Source organism: Tiliqua scincoides, chromosome 3, assembly GCF_035046505.1.
Source record: "Tiliqua scincoides isolate rTilSci1 chromosome 3, rTilSci1.hap2, whole genome shotgun sequence".
Classification (NCBI taxonomy): Eukaryota; Metazoa; Chordata; class Lepidosauria; order Squamata; family Scincidae; genus Tiliqua; species Tiliqua scincoides.
In genome coordinates this window covers 174,105,771-174,131,735 of record NC_089823.1, presented here as the reverse complement: position 1 = coordinate 174,131,735, position 25,965 = coordinate 174,105,771, and the positions used below count along the sequence as shown (strand labels likewise).

Genomic DNA, 25,965 nt, shown 5'->3' with positions numbered 1-25,965 from the left:
TGGCACCTGGCAAGGAGGGGTTGCCAGGAAGAGGAGGAAGAGGAGACCAGCTGGCAGCCATCAGTGTTGGGCCTCATTGGAAGAGCAGCAAGAGCAGCCAGTGGTAAGACCCACCAGCACCTGGTGACAAGGCATTTTGGGGTGGGTTGAGAGTGGAACTGGGCTGGGGGAGGGGAGAATCAGGCCTGGGAGGGGGGCGGAGGGGACAGCAGCCTCTGCCGCCATATCCTGTCCTCCCTCCCCAGCCAGGCAGTCTGACACGGGTCTCCTCAACTCTGTGACTGCTCAAAGGCAGCCACAAGTCCAGAAGATTCATTGGTGCTGCAGCAGCATTACTTGGGAAAAGGAAGCAAACACTCCTTTTCCCCGAGGAGACTCCCAGCGCTAGCTCAGTGCCCACAGGATCCAGCAGCAGCTATTTCAGCACTGCTGGAGCCCTAAGCGCTGAGCTGGATAGGACTGGCTGTTAAGCAGCTAGAGTGGAAAAGTTCCAGAGGACATGTAGTTGACCTTACATTTCCAAGTGCTTCTCAAGACTGTACATATCCTCAGGTTGAATGAATGGAAATATATACATTGAAAGAAGGGAAGCAGGGGAACAACCCCCAGTGTAATGTCCAAGTCACAATGGATATGACTTTCCCAGTGAAGTATCTTACAAAGTTGTCACAGGAGGTTATGGAGGATTCCTCCTTATCATCCTGTGAGTGTCTCACCACTCTCCCCACCACCACCACATATGATGAGGAAGAATTGTGACTCAGCCCTAAGCCTCACTCCATCCATCTTCCTCCCTGCTTCACGTTGACTCCTCCTGTTCCCTCCCACTTCTCTCTCATATCCCTCCTTCATCATGCACCCCACTCCTCTCCATTCTGGCCTCTCCACCAGTTGGGTTGCTCCAGCCTCCAAGCAGTGTCCAAGTGATGCCAGCACAGCATTGTCCGACACTGTGCAGGCACCCATGGTGTTAGCAGCAGGACTTCTACACTGGTGGAGCTGTCATTGTACTGGCGTATGTGGTGCTACACAGGCATATCTTGGGGATGGGATTGAGCTTTAACGATCCAATCCTAACTGGGCCTTATGCTGATGGATCTTGCAAGCCTATCCATTTTTACTCAGAAGTAAATGAGCAGAGGATTGCAGCCTTAGGTATTTTTGCTATTTTTTTAAAAAAAATTACTGTACTTAACTTTTGTCTGATTCTGTAGCAGAGGAACAGCCGGACTATGAGCTATTTCAACACTGTTAGCAACTCTGGGGACCAAAGAACAATAAACCCTACATTTGACTTCACCTGCTTAATGAATTCAAGGACAAGAGAAGAATTAACACACAACGTAAAGGAGTCGGAATGCTCTCAAAAGACCCAACTGCAAAACGGACGGTTCAAGATTCAGTTTCAATTCTTTGACTCATCTTCCTTTTTGCACTCAGTAGACAACTTGCCAACGTTTACAAGTCTGGATGAGGATGTAGAGATCAGGGTCACCGTCCACAGCTATAATCAAAACAAGATGTTATTCCTACACACTTGTCTGGCTTCTCCTAATCCTAACGACTTCAGAAATAATGTAAAGACCATACTACAGGGCGGGTAAGGAGAAAAAAATCATCATTCAAATGGAAGTTTCCATGTGTTACGCAGTGCCAGTCACTGTCAGTGCCAGTTGCTGTCTTAGGCAGAGGAACTCTAGCTGTCCTTTCATCCTTCTCCACCACCATCCTTTTCACTTTGGCTCTCCACAATCACTATTTCGATGTCTCATCGAGACAGAGGGCTAAGTCAAGAGCATTTGCAATAATTAAGCAGGAATGCTATCATCCAGTGGTTTCCAAACATTTTTGACTGGTGGCTCTCTTGATCTACTGGACCATTGGCCTTGGTTCCCCATCAGGGCTACAATCTTATACATTGTATAGGGCAGCAGGTTTTTGGCAATGATGCTGCAGCTCCTTTGGCTGGTTTTCACGGCTCCCCAGAGAGCCACGGCTCACAATTTGGGAACCACTGCAATAATCTGATGGATGAATCATAAATCTGCAAACACATTTTAATTCTGTAAGAACATAAGAACAGCCACACTGGATCAGGCCATAGGCCCATCTAGTCCAGCTTCCTGTATCTCACAGCGTCCCACCAAATGCCTCAGGGAGCACACCTGATAATAAGAGACCTGCATCCTGCTGCCCTCCCTTGCATCTGTATTATGGTCATTGGGGTTGCAAGGAGGTAAGAGGCCATTTAAAGTTTCCAGAGCAAATTTAGCCACTTGCCTACATAGTTTCTCAGCAGGGAGTTAATTTATTTTGGAACTGAACAAAATGTGTAGCCTGGAAATAGAAAAACAGTAAACATATGTCTACACAATTTGTGACCCACCAAGTTGACCACAGTCCCCCATCCATGTATTGTGGCCATCCAGATGTTTACCAACCTCCCACACCTTACAGATCTTGGCAGGCAGCAAAAACAGTATATATTACAGCCCAGTCTTAACTCAAGGTATCTGCCTATGGAATATATGTTCCACCAGCAAAGGCATCAGGATTTAGGTGGAAGTGCTGGCATCCTGGCATGTTTCAGGCAATGCTGTTACACTTGATGCTGGTGGCACCAGGTGAATTGGCAGTAGGGGTGGCCAGTGAGGGGATGGGGTGTTTCTGGATGGGGACGGAATGGAGAGGAGGGGCAGGATTGGCTGTACTATTGGCTGTACTGGGAAAATACATCCTTCCCTCTCTCTTTCTCTCTTACTCTCCTTGGGTTCTGCAAAAGCAAGATAGCTGGCACAGAACTGAGGAAGCCTATAGGGAAAGTGGAGGCTTTCCCCAGGGTAAGGGAACAAAAGCTAGCTCTGCAGCTGTCCCCACCATAGGACGCAGCATGCATCTCCTTGGCACCCATGCAAAGGCAGGGGGGGATTTAGAACTGGGACCTAAATAATATAAACAAGAGAAAGTAGTCCCTTGTACCTTTATAAAAGGGCACTATTCAGGAACTTCCAGTTCTCCATGTCTTTTTCTCTTCCAATTTGTTAAATTGTATTGAAATGTAAAGGAGAAAACTGATGGAAAGATGTGTCATACAGATGGATACTATAATGCTGCTATGATCACTTGTTCTTGTGCAATGCATAACAAAAGAACTAATTTTCTCTGTTTTCTTTCAGGTGTATACGGGATCGGACCTGTGTGAGTTCTTTTTCACAAAACCGTTGGGTCACTCAGCTCAAATTTAAACCCCTCCAGTGTTTCAGTGGCCATTCAGCAGTTTACCTGCAGTGCAAAATAGTAGTGTGTAATGTGAATAACTACGCATCTGAATGCTACAGAGGCTGCCAATCTAGGGGTAAGAGAGAAGTGGCAAGCTCTGGTGTGGAACATTTCCAAGTTCTTGGGCCATTTAAACTTGAGTAGCTTAAGGAAATAAACCCTGACAACATGGACACAGCAACTTCTACAGACTTACACCAAGTACAATGAAACTGCTGATTTAAAGAATCAGTTCATGGCACCTTTCCCCATGATCAATTTACAGCAATAAATTTTCATCAGTGTATAAAATTCCACAGATAAGTTAGCACTGTCACATGCTGGTGTACCTGATTTTTTTCTGGCTTTGTCAATTCTTTAATCTTGTAGCCTTTGATTCAATATGAAAGATCTGTAAAAACATTTGCTGTACGTCATCATGGTTCATTGGCTTAGTGACTAAACAAAATAAAGCGAGCTGGAAAAGCTTTGTGTCCTGGATATATAATTATATGGAGACGAATTTCTCATATTCATTATTGTCACAATAGAATTTTCATTCATCCTATCACATGGTTAGTGTCTCCTTCTGAATGTGCCCATTTGAAGAGAATTGAGATTTACTACATCTTTTAAAAAAATTTTTCTTATACTGTAGATACTCACCTATAGTAGGTAAAATTTTTGACAAGTAATCAAGCTCCAATTATCACTCCCCCTTATCTCCAGGTCAATCAGAGGGCAGAGCCTTTCAACTCTGAAAAGTTTCCTTTCTTTCTCAAGCAGCAAGCAGGCACCAGATCATTTGTTTCTACAGCAACTGGGAAATTCTAGCCCAGTTTTATTCTTTTATTCTCCTTCCTTCTGCTGCAACCTGGTTCTGTTTTGCAAATGCTTGCAAAGCAGGTCTGTTTTTTTCAACACCAGGATGGGATCCTCCTTTCCATTTGAAGCAAAGTCCCAGGCTACAGTTCAATGCACCATTACTTAAGAGTAACACCCATGGAAAGCAGTGGGTCTACTTCTGAGTAAAAAGGGTTGCAAATATATGCAGCTGTTGCAAGGTCAATCAAGAAGATTCGGTACTAGGAGTGAAGGTTTGCAGGCTCTTTATTTCATTGTAAGCAATGGGTCCATGGGACTCTTTTCTCAAAGCATGGGCCCCTCCCTAATAGAGATTTGGACATTTATACAATTTGCCGTCCTTTGTCCTCAAATCTAGACATCCCATTGGCTGAAATTGTACATCAGAGATGGGGCAAACACCTAATAGGTTACAGATAAGGTACAATTTGCATAAAAGTTGGGAAATAGGTGGGCAACAAGTGAAAAAAACAATTGATTGGCTATAACTTACATACAGGTGGGGTTTCACCTTAAAACCTAGAAAAGTACAAAAGTTTCTAAATCCCAGCAGGGTGCACTATAATACCATTTATCCAGTACTCAATAACCTGGTCATCATTCAACCCAATTATACCGATTGTTTTGGCAAGGTTTAGAATAACATCATTAGCAGAGAGCAGTATAACACAAAAGACAGGTGTGGAGACCAACATAACTTATGACATTCCTTGGCAGGACTTCAGGCCCTTCTTGTTAGTGCAGCCTGATACAGTGGCCTGATAGAGTTGCCTAGTCTCCTGTAATCTTTTACACCTGTTGCTTAACGTAAACACCGTGGGGCCCAGTTTACAAAGCCAAGGTTCCTTTTGGTCTTGAAGAGTCTCAAATGTTTTACTAAAACCAAGCAATTTTATTTCTATGGCTTAATTCTATATAGCTATTGTGACCCTTTTACCTTGGGTATAGTTTGGCATCAAGGGATCACTTGGTCTCCGTATTACACATATGTGCTTTTACTCTAAAAGCATTAAGGTTCATAACATACATTTGCCAAGGTGTGAGAGCTCATGGCCTGGCACTGGCACTTCTTGTTATCTCTGCTATATTTCAAAGGGTAAACAACCTGTATGAGGCCCCAAGCCCCAGCTTCAGTCAGACTGCAATTTTGCTCTCTTATCAAAGTCCACTAAGCAGCCTCTTTTTCCATCTTATGTGTTGCTATGCTTTATATTGGGCTATCCAGTGGCCTTTACATGTGGGTTACAGTCTGGGGTCCAAAGTCACGTGCCTTACAGCTGCATCTCTCTGCTGTGAATTGAATTGTACACTCTAAGTTATGTGTTATGGGTTGTATGTTGTATGTAGAGCTTCTGGCTTAACACACCAGGCACCTTAAAGGTGGATTTGATTCATGGTTCTCCTGCAGTGGTTCCCAACCTTTTTCACTTGCATATCCCTTGGCAGCCCATTTCCATCAATTGTACCCTTCATATTAGCAAAATGTTTGTAACTAATAATACAAACCCTCATCTCCTCTATATGAAAGCCCAGACTTCATGTATTCATCACATACTTTCTCTTTTCATCTGTTTGAAGAACAGAAAACTCTGCCTTTGCATTGTTTTGCACCAGAAGTGTGCTGAGAAATTCTGGGTGATTGATCACTTTCCATATTATGTTTCAGCTTTTTTTCTGTGCTGGTTTTCAATCACTGGTTCATAGATGAATTGATGACCAAAAACTAGCTATTGGTGGGGCTTTCACAGCCAACTAGCTACCTCCCTTCCTGCCTTGCTGGTCCTTGCAAGGCATTCTGGAGCACGATCTGCCTTTTTCTGCCATTATTCCATTCTTTTTCAAGTACACCTAAAGGTCCTGTTGAGCGTCCCTGGGAGTACATGAATACCAGGTTGGGAACCAGTGTTTTACTGTTATGTTGTTTACAGTGCACTTACTCTGATAGTGCTTACAAAAAGGTGGTGAAGAGCAGAATTTAAAAAGAATAAAAATTTATCTTATGATCTTTTACTATGTTTTTAATAAATTACAGACTACAGTTCTTAGGTAACAATTAGCAGTAGGTTATTTTTCAGGATCTGGTCTCAGGTAAAATCAGACAAAACTATAGTCAGACACCCCCCTAAGTTTAACCCCCGACTTATCCGAGTGTCATAGAAAATTCCATGATTGTTGGCTCAAAACCTGCCCTCGACTTATCTGTGGGGTCAACTTGTGGCCGGGTGTCTGCGGTAATTTTATTTTAAGATGCCAAAAATTAACAAATACAAACTCAAAACATTAGAAATTAAAAAAATAAGAATAAGAACAGATATTGAAAGTTGTGTGGCAAATGTGGAGTTTTAAATTTACATTTTTTGGTTACTCGACGTAATCATATAATATACTAGTATAGTATCTTAAACAGTCTATTAATTATTCTAAATGCATTTTCAAGAACAAAGCAAGAAAAAATTATCTATATATCCATTATCTACTCATTGAATCCTTAATTCATTTGACCCATTTTTCCCTTTGAATGCAGGAAGTCCATGAATGGTTTCCAATTGTCCATAAACGTCTTTACTGACTTCTTTTTAAGAAAAGTCATAAGTTTGTCCATTTCAGCAAAGTCCAATATTTTTACCCACCATTCTCCAATTGAAGGTATCTCAGAAAGCTTTCAGTACTTACCAAACAATATTCTGGCAGTAGTTGTCATATATAAAAGTATAATTTCAAGATCTTTCTGAATTGAGTCATTGAGTATTCCCAACAAAAAGACTTCTGGTTTCATTTGTAAATTTACACATTATGAGGCCATTTGGAGAAAAAATGTTCATAGAATCACAGAAGTTCTTCATCTTTTGTGGACGCATCAGAACATCAGTCCTGTATAGATCATCCTCCATAACCACAAAAAGATGCCTGAAAAGAAAACAGTTTCCTTAACTGGAAGAAACTGGAAGAAATACCCCAGGGCCTGAAACTCCCCCAAGTAATACAAGTAATACAATGCTTGTTCCCCGTTGGTACAGCTGCACCACTGCATGGGGAGTTACATAGGATTAGGCTGCCCAAATGATGTACTTTAAGATTCTTACAACATACAACATACAGCATACCTTTATTAGGCATATAGTTTTACACTAATGTCTCCAAACAGTCATGTATGAAGGTATATATTAAAAGAGAGATAAGAAATAAGGGTTAAAACACACCAGTTTGCTTACACAGTTACTCCAAGTTGCTTAAAACCAGCAACTTAGCCTGCTTCAAGTTGCTCAAATGTAGAAATTTAGCAACTGGAAGGGTCACAAATTCAAATTCACCTGCCAGCAAAAGTTGTAAAGAGGTGATCTCAGAGAGACCTTTTTTGTCATTGACCTGACAATGAGGGGAGATACTGGTTTCTGAGCACCTGATTAAAAGCACAATGCAGAACAATGTGTGGAAGAGAGTCTACCTCTCTGAGGCCACAATTGCAAAATTGTTCTAAACCTACCAAGTAGGTCATTAGAAGGTAACAGGTTGCATCGGGCTAATGTAAAAGCCCTCCTTTCAAAGGGGCACTCTAAGAAGGACAGGTATTTTGGTTGTAGACCAAAGGTATTGTTAAGATGGAAATTTAGGGGCGAACATTTTTTTTGTGCTGCAGCCAAAATCTCTTGCCTTTCTATGTCTGTTTAAGATTCTTATTGGACATTTTATTAAAGGAAAAGTAACCAGAAACTCTTACTAAATTTCATGTAAAATATTTCTTTCTTTTGTTTTTAACTGGTAATTGACGTTCTACTCCCTACTGAATTCTGCCTTCCTGTAGGGCCGTCACAGAAGCATAAATTTTACACAACCCTGCGTATAGTTTCACATCATTATGTTCTTATGCCAAGGTCAACAGGCATGTGGATGCGGGAGAACCCGTGGACATTATATATCTGGACTTTCAGAAGGCGTTTGACACGGTCCCTCACCAAAGGCTACTGAAAAAACTCCACAATCAGGGAATTAGAGGACAGGTCCTCTCGTGGATTGAGAACTGGTTGGAGGCCAGGAAGCAGAGAGTGGGTGTCAATGGGCAATTTTCACAATGGAGAGAGGTGAAAAGCGGTGTGCTCCAAGGATCTGTCCTGGGACCGGTGCTTTTCAACCTCTTCATAAATGACCTGGAGACAGGGTTGAGCAGTGAAGTGGCTAAGTTTGCAGACGACACCAAACTTTTCCATGTGGTAAAGACCAGAAGTGATTGTGAGGAGCTCCAGAAGGATCTCTCCAGACTGGCAGAATGGGCAGCAAAATGGCAGATGCGCTTCAATGTCAGTAAGTGTAAAGTCATGCACATTGGAGCAAAAAATCAAAACTTTAGATATAGGCTGATGGGTTCTGAGCTGTCTGTGACAGATCAGGAGAGAGATCTTGGGGTGGTGGTGGACTGGTCGATGAAAGTGTCAATCCAATGTGCGGCGGCAGTGAAGAAGGCCAATTCTATGCTTGGGATCATTAGGAAGGGTATTGAGAACAAAACGGCTAGTATTATAATGCCGTTGTACAAATCTATGGTAAGGCCACACCTGGAGTACTGTGTCCAGTTCTGGTCGCCGCATCTCAAAAAAGACATAGTGGAAATGGAAAAGGTGCAAAAGAGAGCGACTAAGATGATTACGGGGCTGGGGCACCTTCCTTATGAGGAAAGGCTACGGCGTTTGGGCCTCTTCAGCCTAGAAAAGAGGCGCCTGAGGGGGGACATGATTGAGACATACAAAATTATGCAGGGAATGGACAGAGTGGATAGGGAGATGCTCTTTACACTCTCACATAATACCAGAACCAGGGGACATCCACTAAAATTGAGTGTTGGGCGGGTTAGGACAGACAAAAGAAAATATTTCTTTACTCAGCGTGTGGTCGATCTGTGGAACTCCTTGCCACAGGATGTGGTGCTGGCGTCTAGCCTAGACGACTTTAAAAGGGGATTGGACGAGTTTCTGGAGGAAAAATCCATTATGGGGTACAAGCCATGATGTGTATGCGCAACCTCCTGATTTTAGAAATGGGTTAAGTCAGAATGCCAGATGTAGGGGAGGGCACCAGGATGAGGTCTCTTGTTATCTGGTGTGCTCCCTGGGGCATTTGGTGGGCCGCTGTGAGATACAGGAAGCTGGACTAGATGGGCCTATGGCCTGATCCAGTGGGGCTGTTCTTATGTTCTTATGTCACATTGAGAAACTATATTCAAGCAGTTGAGTGCTTAGTACACTGTTAGATGCATTCTAAACAGCTCCATGTTAAACAGTTACAATTTTATAATTGTTAGGGCACAATCCTAACCAATTTTCCAGCAGCGAGGTAAGGGCAATACAGCTCTGAGGTAAGGGAACAAATAATCCCTTATTTTGAGGAGGCCTCTGTGACTGCCACCTAACTGTAGGATGCAGCATACATTGGCACAGCTATGTCAGTGCTGGAAAATTGGTTAGGATTTGGGCCTTAATAGATTAATGGAATGAATTCAGACTGCTAGGGGAGATGAGTTGAATGCCAGTTTTCCCAGGGCACTGCCCATGTTTATACAGCTGCGTGTGACATTCTTATCAGAAAACCTCACGTCATACCGCTCCTTTGCGTCAAACATTCACTCACTACAAGCTTGAGTAATTTCACATCTGTGACTCTGGCAAGTTCACTGATGGAACAATTTGTAATGATTTGCTGTCATGCTTTCCCCCTATGTTTTTGTTTTTTTTAATTCATTGAAGCACTTACCCATCATGACCCCTCTCTACTTTTTAAAAACATGAATCTAAATAAAAATGCTAGAAAGAAAAACATGGAATTATCGAGGAAGGCAATATACATAAAATGTCCATCATTTAAAAACATTACATTTGAGGAAAAGGTACATTGGGAAAATGTTATTTTGACATTTAGCATTCCAGAACAGAGCAAACACAGACCGTCTCCATATGAATTTATTCTATATACAAACTTATCTTTCTGAATTTAAATGTAGTGTGTGATCTTAGACTTGGCTGCAATATCCCATGTCATATCAAACATGCTGAAAATGGCAGTGAAAGAGACTTTTTCCAGTTGCTAGCAATTGACATTTTAGCTGCTTGAAGAGATTGGATTAGAGATCACTTCAAAATCATCCATTCATAAATCTAGATTACCAGCACTGGGCCTATTTCTGAATTATTTCACATCTTCAAAATATTTGAATAAAATATGCACATTAACTCCCCATACGTCCAGCACCTCACTTCCTAGGATCATTAATAAACCACTCATTTTTCCCCCCAAATTAATCTTGTAGCCTGATAACATGTCATAATATTTCAAAAGATTTAAAATTCTAGTCACAGGTAGGTGAGACTGAGAAAGAAATGGAATGCTGTCATCTGAATATAGTATATTGATCTTTTTTGAGACTGAAAGCCAACCTTAATTCCTTTGATATTTAGATTTGCACAGATAGCTATGGCTAATGGTGCTAAGAAGAGAATAAACAAAAGAAGAAAAAGTGTCATATTTCCTGTCCCAAAGAGAAGTGAGAAAAAATTGGTAAAGTAATCATTCATTGATACCCCTGCTGTAGGGTTTTGCCAGACTACCCAGTAATAAGAAGTTACTTTTAAATGTGTTAACTGAATTTGCTTCTCCTTGATTTTGCTCAACTTTTGTGTATACAGGTTGAGTCTCTTTATTCGCTCGCTGTTCCAAGCACTCACTTGGATGGCAAAAAATGCACTATAGCAAATCAATTTAAAAAACAAAGTTTCTTTACTCCGGTGATTGAAAAACAGCCTTGCTGACCTTTGTAATGTAAGATAAGAGTCATTAAGAAGACAATCCATCAATCAGTCCTCCTCCAAGCGCTTAGCCCTTCACTCAGCCCTTCCCTTCACCAATGCAAAGTGACTGCCTTTCTTTCACTGCTCAGGGAGAAGGGAGGGGGTCGCCTGGAAAGAGAAGGATTGATGGATTGTCAGCCAGCTGCCCCCGCCTCTCTCTCACACACACATTAAAGGACTGTTCAGTTTTTTAAACTGATTTTAAAGAGATGTATTTTTCCCCTTCTCCAGGGATCAGCACATTCCTTCTCATTTGCAGTGGCCATTCATGTTGAGTCAAATCCGTGTATAAAAAATCAGTGTATAACAAGGCTGGACCTGTATTTGTAAAGTCAGATTTTACACTCTTTGCTATTTTTTATCAAATGCCCACCCTCATTTTTGTTATGCTTACATGTTCCTTGTTTTACTGCCCCCCCCCACCAGTGTGGGGGGTGAACAATCAGAAACAGCTTTTGTGTAATAAGGATAGGGGGCAGATGCTGCCACTGTGGGGCCTGGTAATCACCTAGTGCCACTGGTGATGACCAGGCCCCACGGAGGGATGCCTTGCTAGTGTCAGCAGCTATAGAACATACATGGTACTATGGAAACTCTTCACAAAATGGAGGTGGCACATGTCATGGGGCAAAGGGTCAACAAATAATATACCTCCTAAATGAAGTGCTGTCACACAGAAACCGTTTTGCATCCCTCCACACCCTTAAATTGTATTGCCCTTTTTGAAGCCTGTGGGGAGGGAAGCCCTTGTTATTTCACCTTACATACAGAGCTTAGTAGTTTGCAAATGCAATGTATAAGATAATGATCAATAATATCTCTTTCTCTTATAACTGATGGGAGGGTAAGGAATAAAAGTCAATTGCATCATACTAGTCGGTGTCAGTGCCACACTGGCCAACCTCTGAAGCCACCCCTGATTTCAAGTATCTCTTATGAGCACATGGGCTCCATTACAAACAGGAAGCTCCCAACAGATCAACAGATGATGATCTCAGCAGATAGGCATTCATAAAGGAAAAGGTGGTCCTTTTGCTACCCTGGTTCCAGACTATTTGTGCATCAGTGTTTGATCTTGATGGGTTTGTTCATTTGTCCAGCTATGAAATTCAAGGTGTGTAGACCTGGATCTGCCAAGGCAAGCATTTCTAAAGCTTTGCATTTGGGGGTTTTCAGTGAGTGGACTGCTCATTTAGCACAGTGTGCAACACCTGTGACTTTCTCAGCTGTATCTTCCATTGAGGTTTCAAGGCACCGGAAAAATCTGCAAAGATTACATGCGCTGCTATGTGGCTCTGTGGACTGGGTTAAATATATATAAGAAGTGACTGCAGCTATAAAGCGCCAGAAATTCTAGCTCGCTACCTTCTCCAAAATGACAGCATTTCAACAATGCATTCTTCTGATACTTTTTCTTGGTTTGACTCTTGGTTTGCCTGACAATAACCTGATAGAACTCCAAGGTATGAAGAATTAAAAGTTTAGAAACATGTGTTAATAAGCAATTGTTCTTAAATCATGTATGTTTTTGTAGTTTAATTCTATAGTATATATCCCTTTCACCTGTGCATTTTCAGAAGAAATGATATTGCAAATCCCTGGCTGAAGTCTAGCAAATAAAATGAAAGCAATAGGACAGGTCAGAGCAAGTGAAGTCAATGGGGCATCAAAACTCTTTTAAGTCTTAGGACTTAAGGACTTAAGTAGGACTGAGGCATGACTCATTTTCTCTGGACTTGGGTTTAAATTGCATGTCAGAAATTCAAAACTCTAAAGCTGTGGTCCTGAGCACCCTTACCAGGAAGTTAGTTTTATTTTCATAAATGGAGTTTACTTCTGAGTAAACAAGTTTAGGAGAACACGGCTGCAAAAACTGAGTTGTTTGATTCAAATTGTTTTCTTTCGTTTTCTATTAATACAAGTTTGAAGTTGTAGTGTGGGTAGGTTTTTTTTATAGTTTGTAAGTATAAACATATAAGATATATGATATCACAGCTAAATATGCACGTCTGGGTACAGCAGTCTTCAGATTTTGCTAAGAAGCAACAATTTAATTAATTCTGGATGCATTGTACTGTATACACTTACCTACAAGCCCCATTGAGGACAGTAGGGTTTACTTCTGAGAACACATGTATAGTACAGGATTTCACTGCACATGAACGTGTCTTCCAGGAGAAAAAAAAGTAGCACTTAAGATCTAAAGAGACTGATGTCACAATCCTATCCAAAACCAGCATTGGTGGAATGTGCATTCTGCTGGTGCAAGCTGCCACAAAGCAGCCTTAAAGTGCTTTTGCAGCAGAGCAAGCTGCTGGCCAGAGCCTTTCCACACATGCTGGCAGATACTGGGAGGCCTGCTGGAACAGTTCAGCCTGGCATTGGGGTGAAGGGGGTGAATCCAAACCCCTTCCTGGGTCTGATCTGCCTGCATGAGTCAACATGGACTTGCACCAGCAATATTGCCAATGCAGGTCCAAGTTGATCCATAGTGGCTGCTGGAGCTTACCCCGGGAGAAAGGCACTCCCCTTATCCTGAGGAGTTCTCCAGCAGCTAAAACTCTCCTGCAGGATGCAGCACATGCTGCGCTGGCGCTACTGCAGGGGTTTCAATAGGTGCCATGCAGGGGTTTTGGTAGGATTGGGCTGTAAGTCTTCTGGGGGAGTAATTTCAAGTCCCATTGATTTCACTGGAAAATAGCAAGGAATATGATGAACTCTCCCAGTGAAATCAGTGGAACCTACAAGTACTTAACTGTGATTGAATTGTACCCTAAGATGCTATAAAAGGAGTATTTAAAATGCATTAAGAATGCATGTTTAGATCTCATGCATATGAAAACCTACCACAGTCAGCCCACACCTTATATATAATAGATCAGCATGGATTTAAGTAGACATACTCGGCCTCCTCCAAAAAAGATGGAGAAAAACAGCAGTTTAAATAGTACAGATGTCTCCACCCACCTTTCCATTTATTCTGTTTATGTCCTAGGGTGAGCATGAAAGGGAAAGATGAAGCTGCTGTCCCCTTAGTTCCCATAGATCTCTTGTACTGTGCTTTTCCTTCTTAAAGAAACCGTATACATTTTTTGGTTTTAAAGGAGTTTTGATTATATGTGATTTTGATTTTATGTGCTGAATGTAACCCTTGCTTAAGGTGTGGGCTAAGTGTATTTTCTTTGGGGCAGCTAAAATATAATGATACATTTTCTGACTTGGTCATATGTTTCACTTGGTCTTGTGTTTCACTAAATCTTTAAGGCAAGTTAGTTTGGAGAGTTAAGCAAGAAAGTCTCAAATAATGATTTTTTTTTTCTACAGCTGGAGGTTGCAAGAATACAAGCACTGCTATCTTGTAGCCATATTATCATTTGTGTAATAAAATAATTCAATGGTTGTTTTGTGAGATCTACCTGTACCATTACTAATGGTTGATCTCTAGATGTTTCATGTCAAACTTTTCCATAAAGTCGCACCAAGATTAATCAAACGTCTGTTAATTTTCTAAAAATAGAGGACACTAACTGTGGTAAAATATTGACAAACGCCTATCAAGCCCTGCCAATTACAGTCAATGCAAATCAAAACTGCACCTGGCAAATAGAGAGAACCGTGAATCAAACAATTCGGCTCATCTTCTCTTATTTCCAGTAAGTAGTTATTAAATGGTTGCGGACAGCAGAGCAGAAAAATAATAAAGCCAATATTTGTGATAAAGTCTCAAGGAAAGATGAGATGACAGTTCTGCCAGCACGCACTGTGGCAGAAGTGCCATAAAGTGCTTTGCAACAGAGTTATTAGCTCATGTGCTGGTGGGATGGCTGGAGCATTCCCATGTGTGCTGGCGGCCGCCAGGATACCCCATCAGACCAGGTTAGTCTAATACAGGGGCGGGGAAGGAACAAGAAGGAGATGGAGTGGGGATGGGTGAATCTGGCCGGGGGGGGCAGGATCGGTGGCACTTGTGCACACTGAATCCTAACTCCCTTCACAGGCCTGATCTGCCTGCATGGATCAACTCAGACTTGTGCCAGCAATATCACTCATTGAAATCTGAGTTGATCCATTGTGGATACTGGGGCTTACCCCAAGGTAAGGGGGAAATGTCCCTTACCCTAAGGAGACTTCCAGAAGTCCAAAATCCCCCACGGGATGCAGCAAAGCCTGCGCTGGTTCTGCATGAGGAAGTAGTTAGGATTGAGCTATAACAGCCCAATCCTACATATTCCCTTACAGAGGAGACCCTGTGGTGTATCTGAGGACGGTAAGGGGGAAATTGCCCTGGATGCCAGCTTGGGGCTACAGCACTGTGGCACTATCCACCACCTGTGGCACCCCCATGGTACTCAGTTGGCCAGGGTGCCAATCTGAGGGCCTCTCCCTAGGACCTTTCACCCAGAGGTGCTCTGAAGGCTGGGAATGCAGCACACTGCCTTCCCGACCCTCCAATACCTTGTAAAGCCGTCGGAGGGTAAAAAACAGCACTTTTGGTTTCATGGAGGAATCCGGAAGTGATATTTTGATGCCCTTAGAAGGCCTTCTGAGGGCTTAAGAACTAGAAGTCTTTCTAAGGGCTTAAAAACTAGTGATTGAACTAGGTTCAATCTCTGGAATTTCTGAATAGTGCTGAGAAAGACATTTGTCTGAAACCCCACCAAGCTGAGACCTGTAAGAGTAGGCAATCCTGAACTAGAACAATTGTCTTATTCCAAAGGTCTCAAAGTGTGGGTCAGACCTGGCTGTAATTTGGCAGGGGGAGAACGGGGAGGAGTGTGTCTGGGAAACTATATATATATAGTTTTTCAAGAGCAGTAGTAATAAAAAGTTTGAGAACCTATGCTCTAGGATGTTAGTTTGTGTTTTTGATAATTTGAACTGACACATAACTTTATCAATGCTAGTTGGAGCCTTTGCTATAATTGCTAATAAGATAAGAATGTGGTCTTTTTCTTCCTAGGTTTAATCCTACGTCTACATGTGACCAAGAAAATATTGAAGTATATGATGGTCCTTCTTCTAATGCACCTCTCCTGGGGCGCATATGCAACACCCATGACTCTGTTCCAGTATTTCACTCATCCTCTAACACCTTAACATTCCGTTTATCAACAGACTCCACAGATTTTACCCGTGAGGTCTTTGCATTTTATTACTTCATTGTCCCAGAGTCAGGTAAATCACCATGAAACAAATAACCTTCAGAAAAAAGTGACAGTTTTGGGAACCAATGGAGATTACTTGAAAGCTCATCAGAACCTCTCCTACTTAGTTTTTGTTTTTTAAAGCTCTGGAGTTTTAAAATATATTTGCAACTTGATGAATTAGTAATATTTGAACAACTATAGGGGTCTTGAATTTTCACAACATCATTTTTCATCCCCTTACAGGAGCTTGACCTATCAAACTGGAATTTAGCTAGAACATCCTGCCTAACTGCCTTACCAGTATCTTTCACACTCAAAGACTGCTTTATGGTGCCACAAGAACCAATAAGTGGTCACTAAAAAAAAATAAAAAAATCTCAGTTTCCTCTCTGAAATTTGTACTTCTAAGCTGTATTTTAGTTTTATAGACATGTCACATGAACTCCAAGTATTACAAGCTTACAGTGGTTGATGATGGTATGTCTATGGGACACTTAAGAAAGTGGAGCCAAGTTTAACAATGTATGTTACAATCTCAACTTTACTGCCAGAGAGAATGTTGCGCGTGTGACATAGGAAAGTCAAGCAAATGCACAGCAGATAGTTGCAAGCTGGAAGACTGTTAATGATAATCTATCATGTCTTAACCTTCCTAAAGAATGTCTTGTCACATCCGCTGCAGAAGTTGCAGATTTTTATTTATGAAACTGAACTCTGAAGGTAGATGAGGCTTCCCAGCTGGCTGGATTTCTTGCAAGATGGAGGGGAAGGAACAAGTGAACATTTAAGAAACCTGTTGATTGCTGTTACTGTTTCTGTTCTTTGAGATTTCTATTTAAAATGTACAACAAATTCTTTTTATTTTAAAGCTAACCCTCAAAACTGTGGGGGTTACCTTACTGGCCCAAATGGATCATTCACCAGTCCCAACTATCCCAGTTTTCACCCTGAATTCTTATATTGCATCTGGCACATACAGACGGGAGCAAATTCCAAGATCAATTTAACCTTCAGTGAAATTTTGTAAGTACGTTGTTCTTTACTTCAAGTTACTTTAGCGAGCGTGAGCCCAATCCTATGCATGTCTACTCAGAATTAAACCCCTTTATTGTCAATGGGACTTATTCCCAGGTAAGTGTGGATTGGGTCTTGTATAATTGTAATAGTCAGGGACAAAACCTTTATATTTTATTAGTAACAGATGATGATGATGATGATTACTTTGTATAAAAGTCATCCTACAAACTCTGAGCAATATACAATGCAAGCATAAAACCGTGGACTGTCACTCTTTCCCTTCTCTATCCTGCATAGCAGGCCTAACCATGAGGCGACCTGATGTGGCCTGGATCAGCAGCAGATGGTGTGGTGAGGGGGTGGCAGATTCAGGTTGCCCTTCATTCTGAGTCTGCTGCCATCTCCCTTCAGCCCACAGCAGGTCATTGGTTTCCTTACTGTGCTCCATCATGCAGTTTTTGCAAACCCGGAAGTGTGAGACTTTTATTTCCAGAGATTGTGTGGATGAAGGAGCGCCTTTGTCCATGCGGTCCCTTTAAATAAAACTGGAAGTCTTGTATTCCTGAGTTTGTGAAAACAGCATAATGGACCATGGTAAGGGGCTTTTTCTTCTTTTCAGCACACCACAGTAGAGGGGGCAGCAGTGGAACCAAGGCAACATCAGCCAGCATCTCCAGCTGTGTCTGCAACACATTACACAAAAACTGAGCAATATAAGACATTTGATTCCTTCTTTCCTTCCCCCAACATCTCCATCAAGGAAGATAAATAAGGAATATCAGTGTATTATTTACTGTTATATTTTTTAAAAATGTCAGAACACAACAGATGAATCAATATAAACTAGAATTTTAACCATCATGCTGCGAAATGCTGGGAGTGGAAGGCATGGCGTGGTCTTTTTGAAAGCAAACAGTACAAAGAGTCCAGCTCTATGTGACTTGCATAAGCTATGGTTTGTTGTATCATCCAGCAGTGACCAGGCAAGGTATTAGTCACTCACAAGCAAACAGGGCATGGAGTTGATGGTCAGTTCCTGTGTTTTGTCCCAAGTACCTGGTACGTGCTTAACATCCTCTCATTGAAATCAAAAAAATGTTGACGTGACTGGATTGCACCCCTAGATTTCTGGATCTAAAAATATGACATTTGTCTAACTAAATGGGAGCATGTGTTTATCATAGACATAGTAGCTAGGACATGCAGCGGGTGGGGAGACAGGTGAGGAAGAACCTGCCTACCAGAGTCCTTCGAAAAGCACCACTGCCCAGGTGCCCAGGCACCCACAACCCACAGGCTCTGCGCTCTACTCACATGCTCTGGGCGCCTCACATGGTGGTGGCGCATTGCGAAGGCCCCAGTGGGGAAGCTCTGCCACACCTGCCTCCCCACCAACTGCATGTCCCTGCATAAGTTTCTGCAGAGGTTTACTATCTCTTTGATTAATGAGCTATTGCCAATATAGTGGCCAGGATCCAAAGATACATAAAATGAGTTTTGTGAGCCCAGCCCAAGGACTTGATTTTATCAGACTTGATTTTATCAAATAGCAAATTTGCAAGTGCCAGTACAGTACTTGCAAAAGCAGTTTGTGACATGGAAGAGGTTCATCTGCTCAAAGAAAAGGAAATCACATATTCAGCTGGGCTAGCAGAAGCCCGTTGCATAAGCAGCTCATTTGATGCTGGCCAAAATACTTAGTTTTGCAGAGTCTTGCCCATTTAAAAATAATAATCTGAAATGATTCTTTTCTCTCCATCTGCAGTCTAGAGTTAGATGACAAATGCAGGTTTGATTTTCTTGCCATCTATGATGGTGCAACAACTGACTCCGGTTTAATCCAACAAGTGTGTGGACGCACTGCCCCAACATTTCAGTCTTCTTCCAATATGATGACAGTTGTGCTATCTACAGACTATGCCAATTCATACCGGGGCTTTTCTGCTCGTTATACAAGTGTACCAATACCAGTACCAGAACCTAACAGTAAGTCTAAATTCGCTGGTGTCATTTCTTCAGTAGTGTATATCTGTATGTGGAAAGGCAGATGACTAATGCACAGAAAAGATGGCAGTGTTTTCAGCTATGCAGTTGTACAGTATAGTAAACAACTGGAAGTACCTGAGAACTGACGACACACTGATATACTGATGAGCTGACCCTCGGTGGCAGAGAGGAGTTGCCATCAAGTGGAGCGTGGGAGGCAAAGGGCCAGAGAGAGGCCAGACCGGAAAGGAATCCAGCTGGACCGAGAAACATATAGGGAATCTGGCCAGATGTCTTCCTCACACTATCCAGAAGTTTAAGTCTGCAAAGTGATGTGCACAAGCATGGAAATGCCATGCATAGCCAGAGGTGGTTATTCTTTTTGCAGCCAGTGTCACATCTGAACAAGCCAGCTGCTTGTTTACATGAAAAGTGGCTTGTCTGTCTAGGTGCATGAGCAGCCTTAGTAAAAAGTTCACAGATCACCTGCTGTACAGGCTGTTCTCTCCCATGCATGCACATAGTTTTGCAAGATTGTGGCTTAGGACTGTTGTAGTAGATCTGACTCAATTAACTACTACAATTGATAAGCCAAAAATGTAGTCATTCTTGAAGAAAACCACTATCCCTATTTCAATCTGCAGTTTTGATGAGGAGCATAAATGGTATTTCCTTTATTACCTGATTCATTGTGCAAGGATACAAATGTTTAAGCAATCTGTGAATTCGGATGTGAACAACTACTGAATTGCCAAAGGCCAAACACATAAAAATTATATAATGCCCTATATAGAAGAGGCCTTATAACACAATTCCCTATATAGGAGAGTAAGGAGAATCCTTTACATGCAGATCCAATGGAAGCTCAAATGGGGGCAGTAGTGGGTCTGAAATAAGGCAAATTCCAAGCACATGATTCTGCCTTATCCAATCCAGAAGGTAGCATCCAATGTAGCGCTGGTGCAATGGTGCCAGTGCAAGCCATTTTCCCCACTTCCTCCTCACCACTGCAGCTTCCTGAAAAGTCACTCCTGAGGATCAGGAAACTGTTGACATTAGAGCGGGAGGGCTGCAGTGAAGAAAACATGGAGGGCTTCAATGAGAGACATGACTACTCCAAAACTGAGCTGAGCAAAGGCACAGCTGGACAGTCTGCACAGCACAAAGGCACAAAAAGAGGCACAGTATTTCTCAAAAAAGGAATGGTGGAGGGCAAATAACCTAAGAACTTGGAACAAAACTGAGTATAGACTATAATCTTAATCAATATATTTAAAGTATGATGGCCAAATCAAGAACAAACAATTGTGCAACAGAGCAAGTTGTTCAAAATTTTGAAATAAATCCTGTGATTACAAAGCATTTTCTGCACTGCATATCGGAACAACAAAGCCATGGAGAAATAAGTTTATAATGTTGGAACTTTTCAGGAGTTTGCTTATTTGCTTATTAGAGATGTGAATGACATACTTTTAATATACTGAATACCTGAAGCACACCAGTCTTGATTTAATTGTATGTATCTAGGTTATTTCTCCTTTACCCCTCTTTTTTCTATTTCACAGATGACCAAGAAAAGCATTTGCTTATCTTTGGTCAATCAACCAGCTTTGACACTGCATTGAAATCTTAGCTATTATTTTGTTGTATCTTAAAGAGGAGGCAGTACTGTAACTCAAAAAGAATAGACATACTACATACAAAAATAATAGACATACATGTAACTCAAAAAGAATAGAATACTACCACATATGGATGTTGTATTATCTGCATGTTTGTTATTTGTGTGTGCTTTTTTTTAAATATCAGCATCCTTGAGTTGTTCTTCAGACACGATGTCGGTGATTCTCAGCAAATCGTATTTGGATGCACTCGGCTATGATGAAAATGACTTAGCACTCAATGACCCAACTTGCAAACCTGTTTCATTCAACCCGGTGACATTTACTTTTCCACTCAACAGCTGTGGAACGTTGAAAAAAACGGTAAAATAAGCAAACCTAAACCAAATACAGTCAAGAACCTTTCTGACAAGTGCCTGAAACTTGCTTCCCATTTTGTCTGAGAGCCCAATCCTATGCCTGTCTACTCAGAAATAAGTCCCATTATAATCAATGGAACTTACTCTCAGGAAAGCGTGGATAGGATTGCAGCCTGAGTCTTGCACTTTTACCTAGGCTGAACACTTAACTGGGAGTAAGCCCCACTTAACTCAATGGGTTTTGCTTCTGCACAGATATATGTAAGATTGGGCTGCTATCAGTATTGGACATGAGCCTATCTTGCACTGCCTCTTGATATAATATCCTTAATTGTTGTCTTAGCAGATCTGGCCAAGGACTCAGCCCAATCCTATCTAACCAAGCCAAACCTGCAATGATGATTGTATCCCAGCTAGCCAATCTAATTCTCATTTTATATCTACATTATTTTTACCATGCTTTTCCCCCCAGGGCTTATTTGAATGAGCACAGTCAGCATCAGATTTGTTGACAGAATGTGGTAATAAGTATTTAGTGGACACCATGAAGCTATGGGGGGAATAGAATGTAATGAGAGAGGACTAAAGACATAAGGAAGGGACAGGTGCACTTTATTTGCACCATTATACAAAATCTGCTCTTCAACTTTAAGCTGTAGCTTCAAGAATATTTACAAGAGAGTACAATCCACTGAAATTATGATTTATGTTCTAAATCAGGGGTGCCCAAACCCTGCCTGGAGTCCACTTGCGACCCTCAGGGGCTTCTAATCTGGCCTGTGGGGAGCCTCCAGTCTCCAGTGAGCCTCTGGCCCTCTGGAGACTTGCTGGAGCCCGTGCTGGCCTGACGCAACTGCTCTCAGCATGAGGATGACTATTCGATCTCTCACCTGAGCTGTGGGACAAGGGCTCCCTCCACTACTTGCTGTTTCACGTCTGTGATGCAGCAGTGGCAGCAAAGGAAAAACTGGCCTTGCATAGGCCTTGAGCTACTGCATGACATTCTTTCATTCATATAAGTTCCATCTCAAATATATTCATTTATGTAAATTTATTCAAATGTTAAATGTAAATTAATTCCTTTTTTCCTGATCCTTAACACAGTGTCAGAGTGTCAGATGATGTGACCCTCCTGCCAAAATATTTGGACACTCCTGTTCTGAATCATTGTGGATTCAGATGATTGATAGAGACTAAAGCTAGGATGCAAAGAGCAATATACAGCTGGTCCCTTGTTTTCTCAGAAGTAAATCCCAGATTTCAACTGAAATAATAATAATAATAATAATAATAATAATAATAATAATAATAATGGTATTTATATACTGCCTTTCTTGGTCATCAGATTTCTCCTCAGACTTTAATTCAAGGCAGCTGTTCTAAATCCCCATAGGGATTTTTACAATTGAAAGAAAGGTTCTACCTTTCAAGAACCACACAACATTTCAGATAGATCTTTTGTGGTCTGTTATCACTTTCTGGCCTCCAGATTCCTCCCATGCAGGCTGACAAGCAGCTCCTTCATCTCTCACTTGTAGGGCGGCCAAAGAGCAGGTGGAATAACTCAGCTCGGCTTGTCAGCTGCTTCAAGGTCTTGCCATTCACGGTGTTGGTGGCCTCGAACTGGCGACCTTTGGATGTTATCTTCAGGCAAACGGAGGCTCAACCCTCTAGACCAGATCTCCTGCCCCTACCCCCTTGTTAAGTGTGTAAAAGCCTACCACTTTAAGCACATATGTCAGCTATGTGCTTTCCAGCAGAGGGCTGCCCTGCTTTTTTTTCTAAGTGCGTTGCCTTCATGCTTGGTCAGTGGAAATCATGACTAGAAGTCATTTTTAAGCTCCAAAAGTGGCTTATTAGGTACCTGTAGGGCTGCTTTTGGAAGGAAGGCTCCAACATCAAGCTGCACACATCTAACATGAACTTTCAGGTCACAAAGGAGCTTTCATTGGCAATAGCCTTGAAAGGTGGTGACTGCAGTGTGATTTTTTTCCTAGGATTTTCAGATGCAGACTGTCAGGAAACCTCATCTTTCGACTGAGGAATGATCAGAGTCTGAACTAAAAGCCTGGGCCCTTCTTTAATAATGTAGCAAACATATTTATATAATGCTGGCATATGACTATGTTGCTGCTTCTTCTGATTATTGGATTTGAAAGCATGAGCAAATGCTCCCTCTGTGCAGTTGTTACACAAACTTTCTTTAGAAAAGGGGCTTTCATGGCAGTGTTACAGGTGTTATTCTTTGTCTTGTGAAGGGAGAGGATCACCGCATCATTTACAGCAACACCATCACTGCCTCTCCAGCTGGAGATGTGATTACCCGCCTAAAACACGTGGAGATTAATGTGAAATGCATAATGGAAAACAATTCAACTGTGGAAGTCATGTATGTCACGGAAAATGACTTTGCAGAAAACAAATCTGCTCTGGGTACCTTCAATCTCAGCATGTCCTTCTATGATTCCGATTCATTCTCCAACCCAGTATTTGAGTCTCCATATTATGTAGACCTGAACCAAACTCTCTATGCACAAGTCACTCTGTATTCTAGTGATTTCAATTTGTCTGTATTTGTGGATACCTGCACAGCCTCACCAAACCCTGATGCCGAATCACCAAAATATGATTTAGTCAGAAATGGGTGAGTAAATTGTTCAAAATTGTTATGATTTGACACTAATGTACTAGATGAAATGCAACCCCTCAGAGAGAAGGGAGATCAGGCATTGACAATGTGATTGGGATAATGATTTGACAGTGCATTGTAAGGCAAGGCAAGAGTAGGGTGGTTGAAGAAAAGCTCTGTTACAGAAGTTGTTTTTAGATTTGAAACAGAGAAATGACATGAGAACTGGAGGAAGTGGGGTTGCCCTGGCCATAGGGTCCAACATGCCAGAAGGCTTGGAGATGTGGGTCAGACAAAGAAGCAAACAATGTTTACTCACAAGTAAGTCCCATTGTGTACCATGGGGCTTACCCCAGGAAAGTGTGCATAGGATTGCAACCTTACTCTGCATGAAAGGTGTCTCCAAAACAATTAACTAGAAAGGGAAAGAATGGATCAGATACAGAAAAATAGCATATGCAGTACAGCAAATGTTGCAGGTTAAATGAATTCTGCTGTGACTTGAGTTTGATTGCTGCAGTTTATCTTGGCTAAAACACAAACTGGACTTGGCCTGAGAAAAAGAACACATGTAAATTTCTTACACAGTGCCAAGGTTGAAGTCAAAGATTTGATAACCTAAATGTATTGCGATTGCATATCTTCCTAGTCTTGAGAGCCAAGAGAACAAAACGTATTCTTAGAGGTTGTTTAGTGGGTTAATACAAGCAATCATTTAAACGTAACCTCGTGAATCCAGGTATTCATTGTCTCCAAGTCACACTTTTATCTTGATACATTTCTTTTCTTCATTTTGGGTTATCATAGTCATCTTTATACCATTTAAGACTGATAATTTCTGCAGGTGAACTTCCTGTGGTAATTCCAGTCATTAACTTTATGATATCCATGTTAGTATGTTGAAGAAGAAAAAACTGTCAGGATGCAATCCTATCAATTCATCTTTCTGAGTAGACATGCGTAGGATGCTGCAAGTGTTGTTAATATCTAAATTAATCCTATCAGACATGTGACTAAAAATGTATTGAATTTTGAGCTAACTAGTATTTGAGACCAATTTGAACTCAGAAAGTGGGGTTTTCAAGGCCTAAGGCATCCATGTTAACACCTGGAAAAAGTAACTTGTGCTGTTTTGTTTCTTGTTTTGGTACACTGTGTGAAGAGGCCTCATGACAACTTAAATTAGAAAAGCACTGTATGCCATTGTGACCCTATGTTCTTGCAGCAATTCCATCACTTTCAGAACTATACATTCTAAAGGGGATATATGAAAAGTTGGCTCTAATCCAGTAATTACTTCTGTATCACTAGAACCACTGTGCTGTCTTACCAGTGAAACCCATTCATTTGTTTTATACATTTCTTCGACTGTAAAATACTGAACCTCTATATTGGGATCAGGTGACTGTTAACATTGAACCAATCTGGCAATTCTATTGCAGCTGCCCTAAAGATGACACGTACGTGGCCTATCCAGTCCGTGAACGTTTTGGAAGGTTCAGGTTCAGTTCCTTCAGATTCCTGCGGCATCTCCCAACTGTTTATCTCCACTGTGAAGTTTTCATTTGTGACAGCAGGGAATCTAGTTCTCGCTGTACTGAAGGCTGTCAGTCTCGACACAAGAGAGATATTTCTTCCTACAAATGGAAGGGGGACACTATAGTAGGACCTCTTCGCTTGAAGGGTGACCACAGTTCTGTGGAGCGCTCAGGTAGGTATAGCATAAGCAGACTGCCTTATTTTCCTTTGAGTGAAAGGATACATGCAGATTTCTCGACTATTTCATTCATTGATATAGAATAAAAAATCTGCAGTAGTCCATTTGTTATGACCACTGTATATGAATGTGATAAATTGCAGGTTCAGCTATAAGTAAAACATGCTTCTCCTCTTCTACACGCAACTAACAAGCTTATTAAAGTAAATGGGATGTGTTTATTATTAACATTAAAAATTTTAGAAATACGAATTGTTGGTTACAAGCCAAGTTATCACTGTGTAACTGAAATGTACATACCTGGAACATTTTTATACTACTTTTTTAAAAATTGTGTCTTTTTTCTATGTTCAGATTCTTCCATTCAAGTTCATCCTGAAGAAAGCCAGAATATGCAAATTAAGGGCCTGTATACCATTACATTTGTGGTGCTGGTTGCAAATGCTCTCCTCCTGATTGGTCTGGCAGCAAAACATTTCATTCGTCGACAATCAGAATACAGATACCAGAAGCTCTAGGAATATTAACAGTGA

The 25,965-nt window shown here is 41.5% G+C and overlaps 1 protein-coding gene across 1 annotated transcript; it reads left to right on the top strand.

Annotated features, from left to right (window-relative positions):
• Positions 1-1,232: 1,232 nt before the first annotated feature.
• CUZD1 (CUB and zona pellucida like domains 1) lies at positions 1,233-25,950 on the top strand. The gene is made up of 9 exons (XM_066621443.1): positions 1,233-1,600; positions 14,429-14,608; positions 15,916-16,130; positions 16,972-17,125; positions 18,885-19,105; positions 20,915-21,090; positions 23,345-23,730; positions 25,158-25,426; positions 25,787-25,950. Exons 1-9 carry the CDS (start codon positions 1,233-1,235, stop codon positions 25,948-25,950), a joined length of 2,133 nt encoding a protein of 710 aa, XP_066477540.1.
• Positions 25,951-25,965: the final 15 nt, after the last annotated feature.